Here is a 17,288-nt window from a genome sequence, read left to right as displayed (position 1 = left end):
GCTAAAGTAATGGCTCTCGCAGCTTGTGCCGCGCAACATGGCGGCTTGTGCTGCGCATCATGGCGGCTTGTGCCGCGCATCATGGCGGCTTGTGCTGAGCATCATGGCGGCTTTTATCGTGCATCATGGCGGCTTGTGCCGCGCATCATGGCGGCTTGTGCTGAGCATCATGGCGGCTTTTATCGTGCATCATGGCGGCTTTTATCGTGCATCATGGCGGCTTGTGCCGCGCATCATGGCGGCTTGTGCTGAGCATCATGGCGGCTTGTGCTGAGCATCATGGCGGCTTGTGCCGCACATCATGGTGGTTTGTGCTGCGCATCATGGCGGCTTGTGCCGCGCATCATGGCAGCTTGTGCTGAGCATCATGGCGGCTTTTGTCATGCATCATGGCGGCTTGTGCAGCGCATCATGGCGGCGTCTGCCGCACATCATGGCAGCTTGTGCTGCGCATCATGGCGGCTTGTGCCGCGCATCATGGCGGCTTGTGCCGCCATGATGTGGATGTGGAGACCACACTGTTTCTGCGTATTCTAGTTTAGGTCTGATCATAGTAGTAATTAATTTTTTCATCATTTCTTTGTCCATGTAGTGGAATGCTATACCTATATTTCTCACCATGTTATATGTATCACCGAAGATCCGATTTATATGACTCTCTGGTTGCATATAATCTTGCATTATTACCCCCAGGTCCCTCTCTTCATTTACTTTCTTTAATATTTCACCATCTCCCATTTTATATGTCCATTTTGGTCTTTCTGCATTTTTCCCATTTCCATAACATGACATTTCTTCACGTTGAATTTCATCTTCCATTTCTGACTCCATTTCCAAATCCTGTTTAGGTCTTCTTGCAGCACCTTGCAGTCTTCATTGTTTCTTATATGTCTTTGCAGTTTAGCATCATCTGCAAACAGGCTCATGTAGTTGTTTATTCCCTCTGGCATATCATTAATATAGACTAGGAAGAGTACTGGTGCTAAAACCAACCCCTGGGGCACTCCACTTTCCACCGTTCTCCATTCCGATCTAGTGTCCTTAACCACGGTTCTCATCTCTCTTCCCCTTAAGTAGCTTTCCATCCAGCACTTCATTTTCCCTTTCAATCCTCCTTTATTTTCTAGTTTCCACAGCAGTCTTGAATGTGGAACTTTGTCACATGCCTTCATTAAGTCTAGGTAAATGCAATCCACCCATCCGTCTCTTTCCTGTAATTTGTCCGTCACTCTTGAGTAAAAGCTCAGCAAGTTTGTCAAACATGAGCGGCCTTTCCTAAACCCATATTGATTGTTTGTGATTAGAGTATGTTCTTTTAGAAATCTCATCCATTGTTCTTTTATTAATTTCTCACATATTTTACATACTACGCTGGTCAGAGACACCCGTCTGTAATTTAGGGGTTCTTCCTTTTTTCCACTTTTGTATATAGGTACCACTTCTGCCCTCTTCCACTCCCTAAGCACTGTGCCAGTTTTTACTGAGCACCTAATGATGTCATATATCGGGCCGACTAACTCATTTCTGCACTCTTTAAGTATAAAACCTGAAACTCTATCCGGTCCCACGGCCTTCCCTTCTTCCAATTCCCCTAATAATTTTTTTATCTCCTCTTTATCTATTTTGACCTCTTCCACATATACATCTAAGTTGTTTTCTTGTGGTTCATCAAATAATGATTCTTTGGTAAACACTTGCTGGAATTTTTTGTTAAATAATTCAGCCATGCCTTTGGGATTCTCAATCTCTACATTCTCTTCAGTCAGTCTTTCAATTGTTTCTCTTAATTTAATTTTTCCATTTATAAATCTATAAAATAGTTTAGGTTGTTCTTTACACTTTTCCACAATATCCTTTTCATATCGTTTCTCTTCTTCCTTTCTCACTTTCACGTACTCATTTCTCGCTGCCTTAAAGTCTTCTTTGTTTCTTTGATTTTTGTTTCTTTTCAATCTTGACCACTCTTTGTCTCTCTTTTCTTTTGCCTTTGCACATCTTGCATTAAACCAGTCATTTTTAGCTCTCTCCCTCGGTCTGTATTTTGGTACGAACTTCATAACACCTGTGTTGTATGCCTTCATGAATATATCATACTTTCCTTGAACTTCGCTTGTACTCATTAACTCTTTCCAATCCATTTCACCAAAAAACTTCTTGAGGTTTTCCACCTCTGCTTTCCTATAGTTTAATCTATCGCTTCTATAAGTCTCATCTTGTTCCCTTCCTCCCTCCTCCATTTCCATCTCTATGAGCATGTGATCACTTTTTCCCAGGGGGCAATCATACCTCAATTCATCCTACACGTGAATTTCTCTTGTCAACACCAAATCCAGTCTTGCCGGTTCGTCGTCTCTTCTATATCTAGTGCTTTCCTTCACCCTTTGTATCATCAAATTTTCCATCATTAAATTTAAGAATCTATTCCCCCATGCCACATCACTACCATTGCTCTCAAACCTCTCCCAGTCAACCTCTTTGTAATTGAAATCACCAACTAGTATTACTCCTTTGTTTGCCTTAAGTAATCTTCTCAAACTCTGTATGGTGTCATCAATCATGTTTTCATAATCTTCTTTACTCCATGATGTAGTTTTTGGTGGTACATATGTTACTGCAATCGTCATCCTTTCTATTCTTGTTTTCCAAACTTACACTCACTATTTCTGCTTTTCCTTCTCCATATTCTATTGATTTTACTAATAACTCTTTCTTTATCATTATCACCACTCCTCCTCCGCCTTTGCCCATTCTATCCTTCCTCCACACATTGTATCTTCCATCTAACTCAATTTGGATGTTTTCTTTTAGTTTAGTTTCAGTTAGGCAAACTATCATGGGATCCCTCTCTTTTAGATAATCTTGCAGCTCTAATTTACTAGAGATCAACCCTGTACATTATTCTTATTCCCCTCTCTGTATCTTTCTTAACTAGTTTTCGCTCCCCTTTCTCTTCTCCCTTATGAACCATTTTTTGATTCAATCCCCTGAAATTCTCCAAAAAAATGTTTCTTTTTCTTCCTCAGATCTTACATTATTTTTTACTTTTGTCTCTGCCAGTAGTTCATTCCATTTCTTTCTTTCTTATCTCGTCTACTTCCTCCTCGATACTCTGCCTTTCTGCATCATTTAGGTTCTTGAGCAGGTCTTTGACTGATTTCAGTTCCTCTATCCCTTTTTGGTTTATATGTTTTATTCTTTTCTTTCATCCCAAAAATAACAACACCTTTTTTTTTTTTGTCCGCTACTTCTCTCACTAATTCTTCATTTTTCTTTAAGGCCTTGACAACCTCTTTCTCCACATCTTCTTTATCCTCTTTCATTTGCTGTTCTATTACTTCTCTTACGCTTACATTTGCTTTTTCACTCTCCACTCTCCAGGTCTTCACCTCTTCTCTAACTCTTTGTTCTTCTCTGTTTACCAATTCCTTCAAGTTTTCATTTTCCTTTCTTACCACTCCCAAACCTTTCTTCATTGATCTTTCGTACTTTGCTACTTTTTCCTTTAGCTCCTCATTTTCCTTAATCAATTTCTTCTCATTTTCCTCTAGTTGTTTTATCCTATTTCTCAGGTCGCGGTGGAATTCTCTATTCTGCTCTTCTTCCTCATCCCTTCTCTTTACCATGTTGATCCATCTATCCAGTTTTCTTTCCATCAGCAGCACTCTCTCATATAATGTGTGTGTGTGTGTGTGTGTGTGTGTGTGTGTGTCTTCCACATATCACAATGACACCTACCACCCCATATAACCAGCACACAACAGTTGTCTCACCAGAAGCGTGTGGCTGCCAAACTGTCCCCCTCTGTGACGTGAGGACACGTGGCCTGGACGAAGCGCCACTCTTCCTGCAGAAAGTTGCGCTGCAAGCCCGATGCGTGAGGCTCCCGGTGCAACATGCAGACGAACTGGTCCAGCCATTCCAGATAAACCTGCACCAATGAATAAAGAGGTGTCATGGAGATGGAGTAGTAGGTGTGAGGATAATGTAATCTTTATTATACTTTGATGTATTATACTTCATTCTCAAACAGGAACTTTTTCAACTGTCCTAGATACAGCTGAAGAAATGACAGGAAAAGAGGAAGAGAGAACAAGAGTGGAACATTTGCATATATTAATTACATATCTATATATATACTTTTATCTTTCAAACACACGAAAAGTTAATTCATTCATATTAGTGCTTACTCACCTCCAGCATCCTCTTAATATTGGCATCCAGCTCTTCAATGGCCTGGTTTTGCCTCACCTCAAGGTTCTCCCTCAGCTTGGGTGTGAGGTGAGTGAAGAGAGCTTGACATACCCGTAAGTATTTCTGTCGAACCAACACAGCAAACTTCACTCCTTCCTTGTACTCTCTCATGAGCTGGAAAAGACATTGGAGCAGCATTATACTGAAGGCTGAAAGTGGCTATAGGAGCCAGAAAAGACCAAAAATATGAGAGGAATAAGGCCCAGGGGAAGGACCTTACCACTGTTAAATTTGGCACCTCATAAGAGATCTAGAGAGAAAACTAAGAAGTGCATAAAAAGAGAAAAGAATTTGAAGATAACATGTAAAGACAGAAAAATAGCATCATAAAACAGAAAACACCCAAAGTCTGAAAAGATTTTGAAGACAATGAAGAATAAGAAATGGACTTTGGTAGATCCTATCTTGCATAAAACTGATAACAGATGGACTACCAAAGCAACAGAGTGGCCAACCAGAAATTAGAGCATTTGCCAGAGCAGGAGCAAGGATGGCGTACACTGACATCAAACAGAGAGAGATGGACAGCACTGGGGAAGGCCTGTCTCCTGCAGTGGACTAGTGATGACTGAGGATGATGATGATACCATTTTGAAGTCACAAAGTGCAGACAATTGCAGCAGAACTATTCACCTCCCTGATGCTCAGTCTGGATGGCTTTTCTGGCATTTGCTCCAGTCGCAGCTTGAGACACTCTCTCATCATCTGGAGTGACACTGAGGCCAGAAAGATGAAGAGTGCATAAAAAGGTGGCAGCTGCATTTCGTTGAATTTGGATGTCCACCCGCCATACCGACTCAGTTCTTGTGATGTCTCAGCGAGTGCAACAGACATAATATCACTGTCAACTGGAAACTGGTAAGAAAAAAAAAGCCATGTTATTCTGCCATAAAAAAATATTTTGCTCATAAAATATCCTAGTTTTAAATAATAAAGAAGAAAATATATCTAAAAAAGTTTCAAATGTGCTTCTCTGCTTCTGCCTGTTCACTGTAGTGAGGCAAGTAGATGCACAACTAAAACATACAAGATGATTATAGAAAATATTTGACTGCACATGAAATTCAGCCTTATTCCTTCAACAACATGCAAGGACACAAAGATAAATGAAACTGATAGTACTAACAAGTTAAATTAAAAAAGAAAAAATCCTCAAGTCTAGGATTACTGGCATTGGAAAAATTGCAACTGATCAGAGAGATGAAAGAGTTTGTCATTTCTTAAAACATTTATGTTGATGTGTATTGATCACCTTTTTCTGTAATATCTTAATACCACTCTGAAGACATTCAGAAATCTCACAGTTGGGCTTTAAACCCAAAGTAGTGTACAATGATCCAATGGATTCCTTGTGTAGGAGCAAAGAGGAATGACGACGTATGTGAAAACACATGAAATATAAAGGAAACCAAAAACAAGATAGAATTTCCAAGTACAAAGATATCAAAGCGGAATAACTCAATACAGCATACTGAAGAAAACTAACACTGAACAGCAGAACTACATGGAAAGGAAAAAAGATGAACAATAACATAGTATTCTCAGCCTTCCCTTCCAGGTAAAATGTTGAAATTCATCAAAGAACAGGAAAGGGAAAGCTGATGTGTGGGGCAAAATTTACCTTCCTCAGTTTGTCCACTTTGCCAAACTGTTGAGGCTCCTCCAGCACACACATGGTTCGGTTCATCACATCCCGGATCACTTCAGCAACCTTGTCAAACGTCTTCTTCATCCCTTTGTTCCTAAGTAGCTTCTCCACGTACTTTCTGCAAGGGCATGATTGAGTGTGCAAAAATAGAGAAAACAGAAAAGAGAAAGTGGGTATGATGGGGTGAACTTGAATCTGCTTCATTACACATTATTTCTGTCTTGAACCACATGAGGAATTGATCAAGCCAGGAAGTAGAAATGAATTTTCCAGTGCTGGGGATTGAGCCTGCAACCAGTCAGAAGGAAGGGCATCTCTCTACCCAGTCAGCTAAAGAGGTGACCCACAGCTAAGTGGGTTTTCAAGGGCTTTCAAAATTGGGCAGGTCACCATATGCTACACTACTGCCATACCCAATCCTTGAAGGAATTTCCTACAGCAAATATCAAGACAGAGGAAATACATGTAAGACATGAGCAACAGATACTTTTGTCTTAATACATCATCTAAAAATAGTTGCTGAATCATGCCACAGACTTATCCTGCTCAACTAATAACATCCTGATCTAAATGGTAAACATTTTTTGTATTATTTTAATGGAAACAAACTCATAAAATCAACACAATATTACATAATGATACCTGATTAGCCTTCAGGCACACCTATTGCTACTTCCTGTCTGTTTCACTCCTTTGGTATTATTCATAACTGCATATGTAATTTCAGACTAAATGCACTATTAAAGTTTTACTTTACAAAAGAATATCTAGTACTCTATATGGATAGGATCTGAGTCCATGGACAACAAAATCATACACAATCAGAAGAAATAGCATCTGAGGAAATGGACCACATAGCACTTTACTAGACTCTGTTGCCCAGACCCTGATACTGGTTATGCAATGTCCATGCAAGGCAGTAATGCGGTGAATAGCAAACACAAAATCCACTTTGTTACCTGTATGGGTTGGCCTCAATAAAAATATCACTGAGGCATCGACGGAGTCCTCCTGAGGGGGTAGGTTGCCTGGAGGGGTGGCTGGGTGGCATCAAGAAGCCACTATTGGTGCTGGCTGTGGTGTGGCCCGAGTCAGTAGAGTTGGTGGAGTCTGATGGGTTGGAGCTGGCGTCAGACTTATCACAGTCAATGACAAACCGGACATTAGACATAGATGAAGACTTTGGTACATGAGTCTCTGTCTCTTGGTTTTTTTCATCAAACTGATGGGGATTCTGTGTTCCTGAGTCATAGCTTGAGGTAGGGGTTGTAGCAGTGAGATCTCCAAAATTGGTGGTGAAGGTGGGCCATGGAATAAGGGTGTTGGTCATGTTTCCAAGTAGCTTGCCCAGGACCTCCACCTTCATTCTCAGCTGGACAGTTGTGTTGTACCACACACACAGGGCCTTATACCTGCTAATGAAGTCATGCTGCTCCCACTGTGGGTGATGGAGAGCCAACTTCTGTGTGGATGGAAACAGAGACTCAACATAGTCCAATTTCTTCAACAGAGTAGCAACCTGCATGAGGGCCTTGGTTTGGTTATCTTTGCAGGACACACACCAGATGGACAGACATCCCTCACATTCATCATCTCCTCCTGCCACCCTGCTGCTGCCCACTCCATCTGTCAGGTCAAAGCTGGCCACAGGAACACCCCCAATCTTGAGGTCACCAGCAGTCACCAGCTCATCAACAGTGCTTATCTTCTTTGTTGAGAATGTGTTGGTAGAATCCTGGCACTTTTCCTGCTTATCTGGATCAAATTTAAAGTTGAGAACTTCCTCAATCACATTCGAAACCTGTGTGTGAGAAACACAGTATCAGCACACCACCTTCATGCTTGTGCTTGATGAAATGGGAAGACAATTGCAGTGAAACATGCAATATGACAAAGAGTAATACAGAAGATATACTAAAACTGATATACTAAATGTACAGCAACCATAGCCAGCAGTGGTTTGTTATAGTTCAGTCACATGATGGTGATGTCAGAAGCATACTATACATCCATATGCAAACAAATCTGCTTCTTCCTCTTCATCTGTGATTGGCTCACGGTGATCAAGGATAGGGATGACTCACAAAGCATCCTGTGCTGCCCACACTGTGATCGGCAGTAGTAATCCTCTCCCATTCACCTCCCTTGGTAGGCAATGTGTTCATGTGTGTTGTGTGCATTTTGTTTCATAGCTAGATGCCACAGAATGCTAAATCTCTGACCTTGCTTTTATTTCTGAATGGGACAAGGAAATTGGTGCCATTCAAATTCAGTGCCTCAAAAATTAATTTCGCCACCAAACAACTCGACACAATCTTCCAGGCACATATCCTCTATTCTTCGGTACACAAAGCTGTCCCTTTCTTCTGCACTGAACATTTTTGGTTGGTCCTTAACTCAAAATCTCAACAGAAAATTTGATCTCACCTCTTAACCCGGTAGCAGCGGGGATCATGTTTCTTAACCCTTTCATTGCTAAGCGCTCGCAACGAGACTATCCCCTCAGGCGCGCTCAGGCACCCCAGCGGGGGAAGGGGATCTCATTTAACCGCTGTATCTCAAAAACTGTTCATCACAGCTACAAAACAAAAACACCATTGGAAAGAGGAGGCCAAGATCTATAGGATTCGGTTATGTAAGCCTCTCCTGCGAACATACAGGCACATTCAGGGGGTGTTTTTTGCTGTGAGTGCGACTGGCGCTCGCAGCAAACTTTTAGCACCACCAGCAAGTGACGCTTGTGCTCGCTCTTTTAACCTCTGTATCTCAAAAACTACTCATCATAGCTAAAAAACAAAAACACCTTTGGAAAGAGGAGGCCAAGATCTATACGATTTGGTAATGTAAGCCTTTCCTGCTAAAGTACAGGCACGTTCAGGGGGTGTTGCCTATGAAGACATACATTTATACGTGCGCAACAGTCAGCCATAAGGCAACTATTGTAGATCTCTTGATGATGGGGTGCTAGCTGGGGAGTATTGCCAACTGCAAAATTTACAACTATTTGGTCAAAATATCAGTCATGTGATAGGTGAATCTATGCAAAAATGTCGCTATATTGGACAACAACATCCACCAGTTGCTCGTCCGTAGATTTTCCGCGCTGGGCTGACATGATTTTCCACCAAATTTAGTGGAGAACCTACTTAATTGGCAATGCTGTGTTGTGAGAAATATTGTTGGAACACTCTCACACGCAGGAGATTTGAGTGCGGCTGGAGCTCGCAGCGAGCGTTTAGCACCACCAGCAAATATGCCTAATGCTCGCTGCAAGCGTTTAGCCATGAAAGGGTTAATGGTTACTCTAAGTGAGAAAAATGAGAAAAAATCATCACTCACACAAACCATTTCATAAGATATATCAAAGCATTTGTGATCAGTTTATGCATCATCTATTTTGGGAGGTTTATATCATGGAACAAATTTGGCCCATTGCTGCTACACAGTAAAACCACAAATTTGGCCCATCGCAGCTACTGGGTTAAATCAGCTTCTTTGATGTTAGGTGCTCTATATATCATCCACCAGTTCTTTTCTCCCTCTAAGATGCTAATTACACTAAACACTCAAATTATTTTGATCTCCACTATCCGCAACTTGACCTTATCCGTATTGGGGACTCAGACTTGCAAACCTATCACCATACCTTCATAGAGTGGTTCAGTCCTGGAAATTATCTGCATTTAAGAATGAAATATACAAAACTATTACAATAAATGCCTAACTTACAGAAAGAGGGGGAAAATGGGAAACAATGTGCATGTATATCACAAACATAATGTACAAGTTATGTGTGAGGGGGATTTGCAGATGGAGAGCAGCATGTGATGTAGAGCAGGAAGGAAGCTGGTGACTCTCCTTGGAGTCACCTGTTGCACCTCTATACATGGCAATCACAGCTGGTAAAGGCCATCCTCCCCATGTCCAGTGCTGCCTTGTTCTCTGGCATACCAGGAAAGATTTATAGAATTTCTTTCCGTCATGGCTATTTTCTTAGGGGAAGTTGTTGCTGTTTGGGGATGGGGCACAAAGACATTGACAAACAGATGGACAGTAGTGATAAAAAGAACCTGTAGCAGAACTCTCTAAGAGGCTCTCTATGCATTTACCTCAGTCCTCTGTGTTACCAGGAGGAAGTCATATGTGTTAGAGTCAAGGCCAGCCTGCCATGCCTGCAACTCCAGCCACAACATCTCATAGAGCTCCTGCTGGTACAGGACTTCCTCCTCACTCTGCTGGGGAGGTGCAGAGAAAACAATGCTGTTAACTTAGAGATCAGAGAGAGGCTGTATGTCTTACAAGATAACATAATTCAGAAAAGTAGTGATTAATAATTTTCAAAATAGTGGACAAAAGATATTCTTTACATGAGCCTTACATTCTGCAAGCTCAATTGAATGAACATGTCAGAGGTCCTGCTAATTATAAAAATAATAAAGGTTACTCATACTTGACGGTGGGTGAAAGTGAGGTCTTGGGAGCCAATTTTGACCTGTCCCTGCAGCCGCTTGTAATAAGCAACACGGTCCTGCGGCAGCTCCGCCGTGGACTGCTTGCGAATTTCTGTCTGATCTGGGTCATCTTCATCATGGATCTTGCGGCATGACACGCTCATGTAGCGATTTCTTGATTCCACCTGGATAACATTTGGCCACAGTTTTAAACAAATAACTAATGTATGCTGAGAAGACCTATTTTTTACCTGAAGGTTCAAAATCACAAAATACTTTTAACTTTCCAGTACTATAAAAATTAAAATTAGAATTATTCATGGGTTACATTAAATTAAGGGGGCTGGGTGTTTGTTATACAGGTATAATGGAATCATATCAGATTTGTAGAATATTCCACTGAAGTGTGAAAAGATAATGTAAGTTCAATTCCATGGATATTCTCATGAAATTGAAGGGCATAGTTTATAATAGTTTTCTGAACTGAGTGTTTATTGTACATTCAACTAAATCATGCCAAACTATAACTGCCAATAACTTATTTTCTAAAAAATGGCAGTGTACCCTTTGCTTCTCAGTACCTCCTATGACCTATTAATGAAAAACCCTCTGGTCCTGATACAACCCACCCACCTTGTATGCTGGGGAGAGGGGCGGCATGCTCTCACAGCGCTCATCAGACTCCTGGGTGGTGAGAGAACTCAGAACACTCGCCAAGTTTTCAATGGTGGACTTCTTGCGCTGCCTCTCTCTGGAGCGCTTCCTGTCTTTAGAGCGCCTCTGTTCCCGATATTGCTGCCGCATCCTCTCAGGAGCTGTTTCAGCAAATTGGGGGCCATAGAATTTTGGAATTCGCAACATAGTCACTGGACATACCAATCATGAGCAGAATAGTAAGAAAACCCAACACTTTCTGAATATTTCAGATTATTATGTTCTTTATAAAGAGAACATTAAGAGGCTTTGGACAGTGCAAATCATACTTATAGTGTATGAATGAAAAGTGTCGTAAAATACACCAGTTCTTTATTAATGTTTGATAAGGAAAAAAGTTGAAATAACATGGATTGTAAAATAATTATTAATGGAATTAATAGTTCTTTAAATCTGACAATTTCAATTTAGATATTGTGTTTAGTTGTTTTCCTTTATTTTTCTCTAACTGAACAATACATATTAATTGTGAAGTAGTAAAAAACACATATGAATATATAAATTATTGTTCTAAATAAGGATTGGAACTTGCTATATGGATGCTAGTGTGATAATCTTTAAAATGAAATTGCTTCCATAGAGGAATGACGAAGTAATCATTCCATGTTTATTTGTGTTATTACTGAATGTGTAACTGCTCTCAGACAAATATAGAAATCACTTCTTGTTTATCTGTGCTACAATAGGGATACTCTATTGATTCACAGGCACACTTATTTACTAGAGGAGGTTGTATTCATTTTTAGATGCATACACTACTTCGTGATAATCACTGTTACAAATGGAGAGCACTGTCACTGCTTTCAACATGCATATACACTCCCTACATATCAACATATATGCTTACTGGGATGACTGTACCCTTAGCAAAGTTATCACTTACAGCTGCACATACTGATTGCTCCTCTGAGTAAAACTGTAAATTGGAAAAATTCAAAGTAAACACTTCATTAACTGGATTGAGGGAGAGAGACTAACTGTCAACTCACACCTTTTATAGGCAATATTTTGTAACATTACCACATCAATTTGCCAAAAACAACCACTTATCTAACCCTTAACATTTTTATTTCCCGGTCGGAGATTGACAAAGAAATTAAGAGTATAACGAGTATAATACCCAATAAAGATTTACACTGACTGCCCTTCATATGTCACAGGATTGACCTCAGATCAATTATATATAATTATCATACCAAACGCCTCATCAACTCCTTTAAGGTGAATTTTATAATACAAATGTCAATTCATCCATGATTCATATTATTTCAGCTAAAAATACAGTAGTCATAAGAGGAGTCCAAATGAAAAATGGACAGAAATCCTGGGATGGCAGCACAAAGAAAATACCTTTATACACACAACCGATGTGAAAGTTCGATGGCAAAAAAATTCTATCCAAGATGCGGACAGATTCTTTCTTTCAGTTAACAATCACTTATTTGAGAAAATCCAAATGTTATTGTAGAAAACTGGTATTTACTCTAATTTTGTTATTGTAGAAAACATGATATTGAAATTCATTAATGGGTAAATCCTACTGTATGCTAGACTGCACCCAAGTTCCTGAATGCAAGCAGCACACTGCTGGATATACTCACAAACTTCAGGGATGCCATGATCTGTGAACCCTGGAAGGGAGAGGAACCGATCAGCTGTGTCTCGCCGCTTCAAGGTTGCTTTAGCTGCCTCTTTGGCTTGTAAGCTGAAATACAATAATGATACTTTATGAATACACTCAGGCATACTTTGGTAAATGTATTTTTCCTTCAATTAATCTCATGACAGTTTGTTTACGAAGGTATGTTACATATAAAAGAAACCCCACGGACAGCTCACCAGTATGCATCCCTCTCCTTCTGTCTGCGGTGGCGCACAGTCCTTGGTGGTGTTCTACCAAACTCCTTTAGATATTTAGCCAGTTCCTCCTCTTCCTGAGAGAAGGAGTCAAAACTCTCCACCCTCTCAGTTTCTTCCGAGATGACCAGTTCATCACTGTTTGCCCTGAAATGAGTATGAAAAAGTGCTATGCATGATGCAATCTACAGTAAGAGTCCACTGAATGTGCTAAGACATCACTGGTGTTGTGTACTAAAATAGGCTTCCAGGTTTATCACTATTTACATTATGGCAATCAAACCTAAGTCTGGATGGAAGCTGCACCTGCTGCACAGCTAGAAAAAAGTACCTTCCTTTTATCATATTCAGGTATCATAATCATCATTCAGTGTCACCCTGAACTCAAATTCCTGCATAAACTGGCAAAAGGGCTACAATAAAAGCCTAAAAAATAGTGACTGGTTATGATTTTTCAAGGCAAATGATATAGTTTTGCAGAGAAAATTGAATTTCAATTAAAATGGCATATCTGCAATTCTACATAAGCTGCAGTCAGTCTAGTGCTTTTCTAACTCATTTCTGGTGAACACTGCCTCCACTTGAAAGGCTTCACCTTTCACACTGAAAACTAGCCTGTCTCAAAGAAAAACTGACATCTCCCACTCTCTTTCAATTGTCCATTAATGATCTTTCCAAACCAAACTGTTCTATCCACTCTTACACCAATGACTCTACTCTGCATTACTCACCTTTTAACATGAAACTCTCCTAACAGGAAGTCAATGTGAGTGTTTGTGATCTTGTACATAAGTGTGAGTCTGTGTGCTTGTCTGCGTATGTGAAGAGGTTCCATGTTTATCTGTTGTTTGATCCGTGTTGTGATGCCAGGTGTTCGAGTGTAATTGTTTGTAATGAACCTAGCCACCTTGGTGTTGATTTGGGTATTATTCTAGTGTTTGCCCATACTCACCCCTCTCAACCAAAATAGGCTAGGAGGCTTTGGAACTGCGGGGAATGCGGCGGTATACATGAAATGCGTCACAAATACATAGTTTTTGAGTTATGGGGGTTAAAAATACCCTAGATGATGTAGGGAAATTCCTTACATTTACCTAGATGAAGGGAAATTCCATACATTCAGGGATTTTTTACCAAGTACGGAAACTATGCAATTTCACTCAGTCTCCATAGGAGAAGGGGGGTTAAGGGGGTGAAGCCCCCCTGTAAGAAGGCTATGTAAAGTAAGGATGGATTCATTCATTCATTCATCTTTGACGCCTGCTCTAGGAGCTCCCACCAGGGGATGGCCAAGGCAGAAGAGTTTCCATCTCTCTCTATCCAGACACTTCCTCCTTGCCTGCTCAAAATTTCTCACTGATCTTTCCCCCCTCTCCCTAATGTACTCCTGCACCCTATCTCTCCATTTCACTGGAGGTCGTCCTCTAACATTCCCTCCCTCTATCTCACTCACATACAACCTCCTGGTCATCTAACTCTCCTCCATTCGCTCCATGTGGCCAAACCACTTTAAAGTCTGTTGCTTCACTTCTTCCACCACTCCACACTTCTTCCCTTGAAGACAGCTTAAAGTTTCTTTCCTTATGCTAATATTTTTTCTACTACTGTCCTGAAGGCAAATATCTGATCCACACATCCTCTTCCCTTCCTGAAGCCTACTTGTTCTTCACTGATTTTCTCTTCTGTAAGTCTTTGCACCCTCTCTATTATGACTTTTCCATATACCTTTCTGGGTATACTCAGGAGACTTATACCTCTATAGCTCCCACACTCCCCTCTCCTGCCTTTCCCCTTGTAAACTGGGACAATGATGGCTTTTGTCCAGTCTGACGGCACCCTCCCATGCCACTTCACATATCTTGACCATCAATTTAGTAACTACATCTCCTCCACACTTCAACATTTCTGCTGTAATTCCATAATATGGAGGTTTGGGTGTTTCGTGGTATACAAGTTGGCACCTGCACCCAGCCTAAATTTAACGACTCATGTCTAGTGAAAAAAAAAATTATTATGTCAATTGAATTGTGTCAATTGCGAAAAAAATTACAGCAAATAATGCCAACAATGGCGTCATTGTTGGCAGAGGTGGAGTCTGGTTTTGAATAGCCAATCATCTGTCACGGTGGGTGGAGTCTCATGATGTCAGAGTCCGCGTCACGTATTCCAACACTGAATCCACCACGGTGAGTGTAGCGGCTGTGGAATCAAATGCTTATTTTACACCTATGATTGCCTGAATGATTGACATTCAGTACTAAAGCATATTGGTGATAATTAGGTACGTAGGTGTGTAAAACATAACCTGGCAAAACGTTGTCTTCATCTGACGTTTTGTTAAAAAGTTATTTACGAAAAACAGTGTAACCCAGGCTCTGAATTTCAAAGTAGGTACTTTATGCTTTCCCCTACACGTACATATAAGTGTTGTTAGATTGGGTGAAGAATATAGCGTATTGGGCTACTTTTCGAGGCTGCACACAACTTTTTGGGCTACTTCCCATTAATTTGCCCTATTTGTTAAATATCACCTGCCTACCTTGTTTAAAAGCCACTATTAACCCCTTCACTTTGGCAACGCCATATGGAAAGGGTTTGTCCTCTTTTAAACCTCTTAATCCTCTTCCATTTCCTCTTAATTGCCTTCTAAACCTCTTAAGAGGAAATGGGAGAGAATTACGAGGAATTTAGATGAGGATTGAGAGGTTTAGAAGAGGATTAATCCTCTTCCATTTCCTCTTGACCCTTTCCATACTGTGACGCCAACGTCTGCGTCACGGATGGAAAGGGTTAAGGTACTTATGAAGCATCTAAAGGGTAAATTATTTTCGTCATAAGAATCTTGCAACCATGTCATATACGACTATGTATTCACTTTATTCAGGTTATTAATTATTCTCTAATGTTTGTCGGTTGGTTTGTGTTATTCCCAAATACCCAATAATCTTATTTGCTGAGGACATATCTAAGTTGTATTCAGGCAATAGCGATGCTCCATGTAGGTATGTACATACCTGAAGTGTTAATAGTGTTTGGATTGAAAGCAGGTTAGACAGGATTCACATGTTAGAACAGCACGGGCAGGAGGTTCGGGAGCCTGCACTTGCAGCAGAACCCACAGTATTCTCTAGGGCGCGACGCTGGACGGATCACGCGTAGCCAGTGGTTTTGCTTGTGCCAGTGATAAACAGTGAAGATACACCATGTTTGGTGCAGGACAGAAACCTCGTGATGAGGTGACAAGCTACCCGAACTGGTGGTAGCAAGAGGGCGTGAGTGTGGTGTAGGCGGTTTATGTTGACGCAGATGGCCGCCGGCACCACACCAGACCGGTGAGGTGAGCTTCGTTTGGTGGGTTCACTATGCTTCTCTCCCAAAACAAGCTTGGAGTCCAGTGGGAATGCGTGGTTTCCGTATGGGGAACACAAAATTTGTCACAAACACTTATTTCAGTGGTGGTGGGAGGGGAAAATCCCTAAATGTAAGGAATTCCCCTAGATCTAGGGTATTTTTCCTCTCCCCACCAACTAAAAAAATATGCGATTGCGACGGATTTTGTGTCCCCCACCTGAAACCCCACATTCCCACAGGTACCCAAGCTTGTTTTGAGGGACAGGGGGGAGTATGGGGAAACACTAGAATTTTACCTTGATTTGTTCTAACCAATCAATGTTTCTGTGTGTGTAAGGATCCCACACCGTGGAGCAGTATTCAAGTGTCAAACGCTATATGTTTAATGTCAGGTGTGCGGTTATGTAAATTCCTCCTCAGGATCCCAAGTGTTCTGTTGACGGGGGCACTGATATGGTCTAAGTGTTGAATTTCAAGCTATTTGAGAGGTGAACACCAAGATACTTGTGTGTGTGTACTGATTCAAGGTCTGAATTATGGAAAGTGTAAGTGTGATGGATGGGGTTGTGAGCTCTGGTGAATCTTAATAATTTACATTTGTCTGGTTGGAAATGCATCTGCCAGATGCATTCCCACCGCTGGAGGGCGTCCAAGATTTTTTGTAGCAGTCTGCAGTCGTCAGTAGTCTTTACTGCTCTAAATAATCATGGCTACAGGTAATAGCAGCAAGTTATGGAGTGATTCCATCAGGTCTGCCACCACCAGAGTTGAGTCACCGCTTTGAGCGTCAACTGCCACTTTTACAACAGCCTAACAAGGGGGCTTTACCCCCCATCACCCCCCTCATTTTAATCTAACCAGACTAAACATCATCTCCTAACAGAGGGGCTTCACCTCCTCTCATCCCCCCCCCCCCCCCTTGTGGCCATCTCCACGAGAAATCATTAATAGTACAAGGTGAGTCAGAAATAAGTGTGAAACTCCACAGTGACCGGTGAAAATCTACATAAATAGAA

General features: G+C 41.1%; 1 protein-coding gene across 5 annotated transcripts in view; it reads right to left on the bottom strand.

Annotated features, from left to right (window-relative positions):
• The window catches only part of LOC127001740 (mitogen-activated protein kinase kinase kinase 4-like), a 61,787-nt gene that overhangs the window by 43,521 nt on the left and 978 nt on the right, over nt 1–17,288 (bottom strand). For 3 of the 5 annotated variants that reach the window (XR_007755435.1, XM_050866868.1, XM_050866872.1), the window contains exons 2-11: nt 12,904–13,068; nt 12,666–12,769; nt 10,984–11,165; nt 10,350–10,535; nt 10,009–10,134; nt 6,859–7,700; nt 5,873–6,017; nt 4,885–5,106; nt 4,192–4,365; nt 3,771–3,928 (exon numbers count right to left, since the gene is read on the bottom strand). Coding sequence is in view for 4 of the 5 variants with exons in the window: in XM_050866868.1 (XP_050722825.1) it covers nt 3,771–3,928; nt 4,192–4,365; nt 4,885–5,106; nt 5,873–6,017; nt 6,859–7,700; nt 10,009–10,134; nt 10,350–10,535; nt 10,984–11,165; nt 12,666–12,769; nt 12,904–13,068 (2,304 nt within the window). In the remaining variant the exon portion in view is untranslated. The remainder of the gene's footprint in view (nt 1–3,770; nt 3,929–4,191; nt 4,366–4,884; nt 5,107–5,872; nt 6,018–6,858; nt 7,701–10,008; nt 10,135–10,349; nt 10,536–10,983; nt 11,166–12,665; nt 12,770–12,903; nt 13,069–17,288) is intronic. The other 2 variants (XM_050866870.1, XM_050866871.1) reach the window with 2 other exon arrangements.

Source organism: Eriocheir sinensis, chromosome 21, assembly GCF_024679095.1.
Source record: "Eriocheir sinensis breed Jianghai 21 chromosome 21, ASM2467909v1, whole genome shotgun sequence".
NCBI lineage: Eukaryota > Metazoa > Arthropoda > Malacostraca > Decapoda > Varunidae > Eriocheir > Eriocheir sinensis.
Note: the sequence above shows the minus strand (reverse complement) of the source record. Positions and strands in the feature narration are given on the sequence as shown.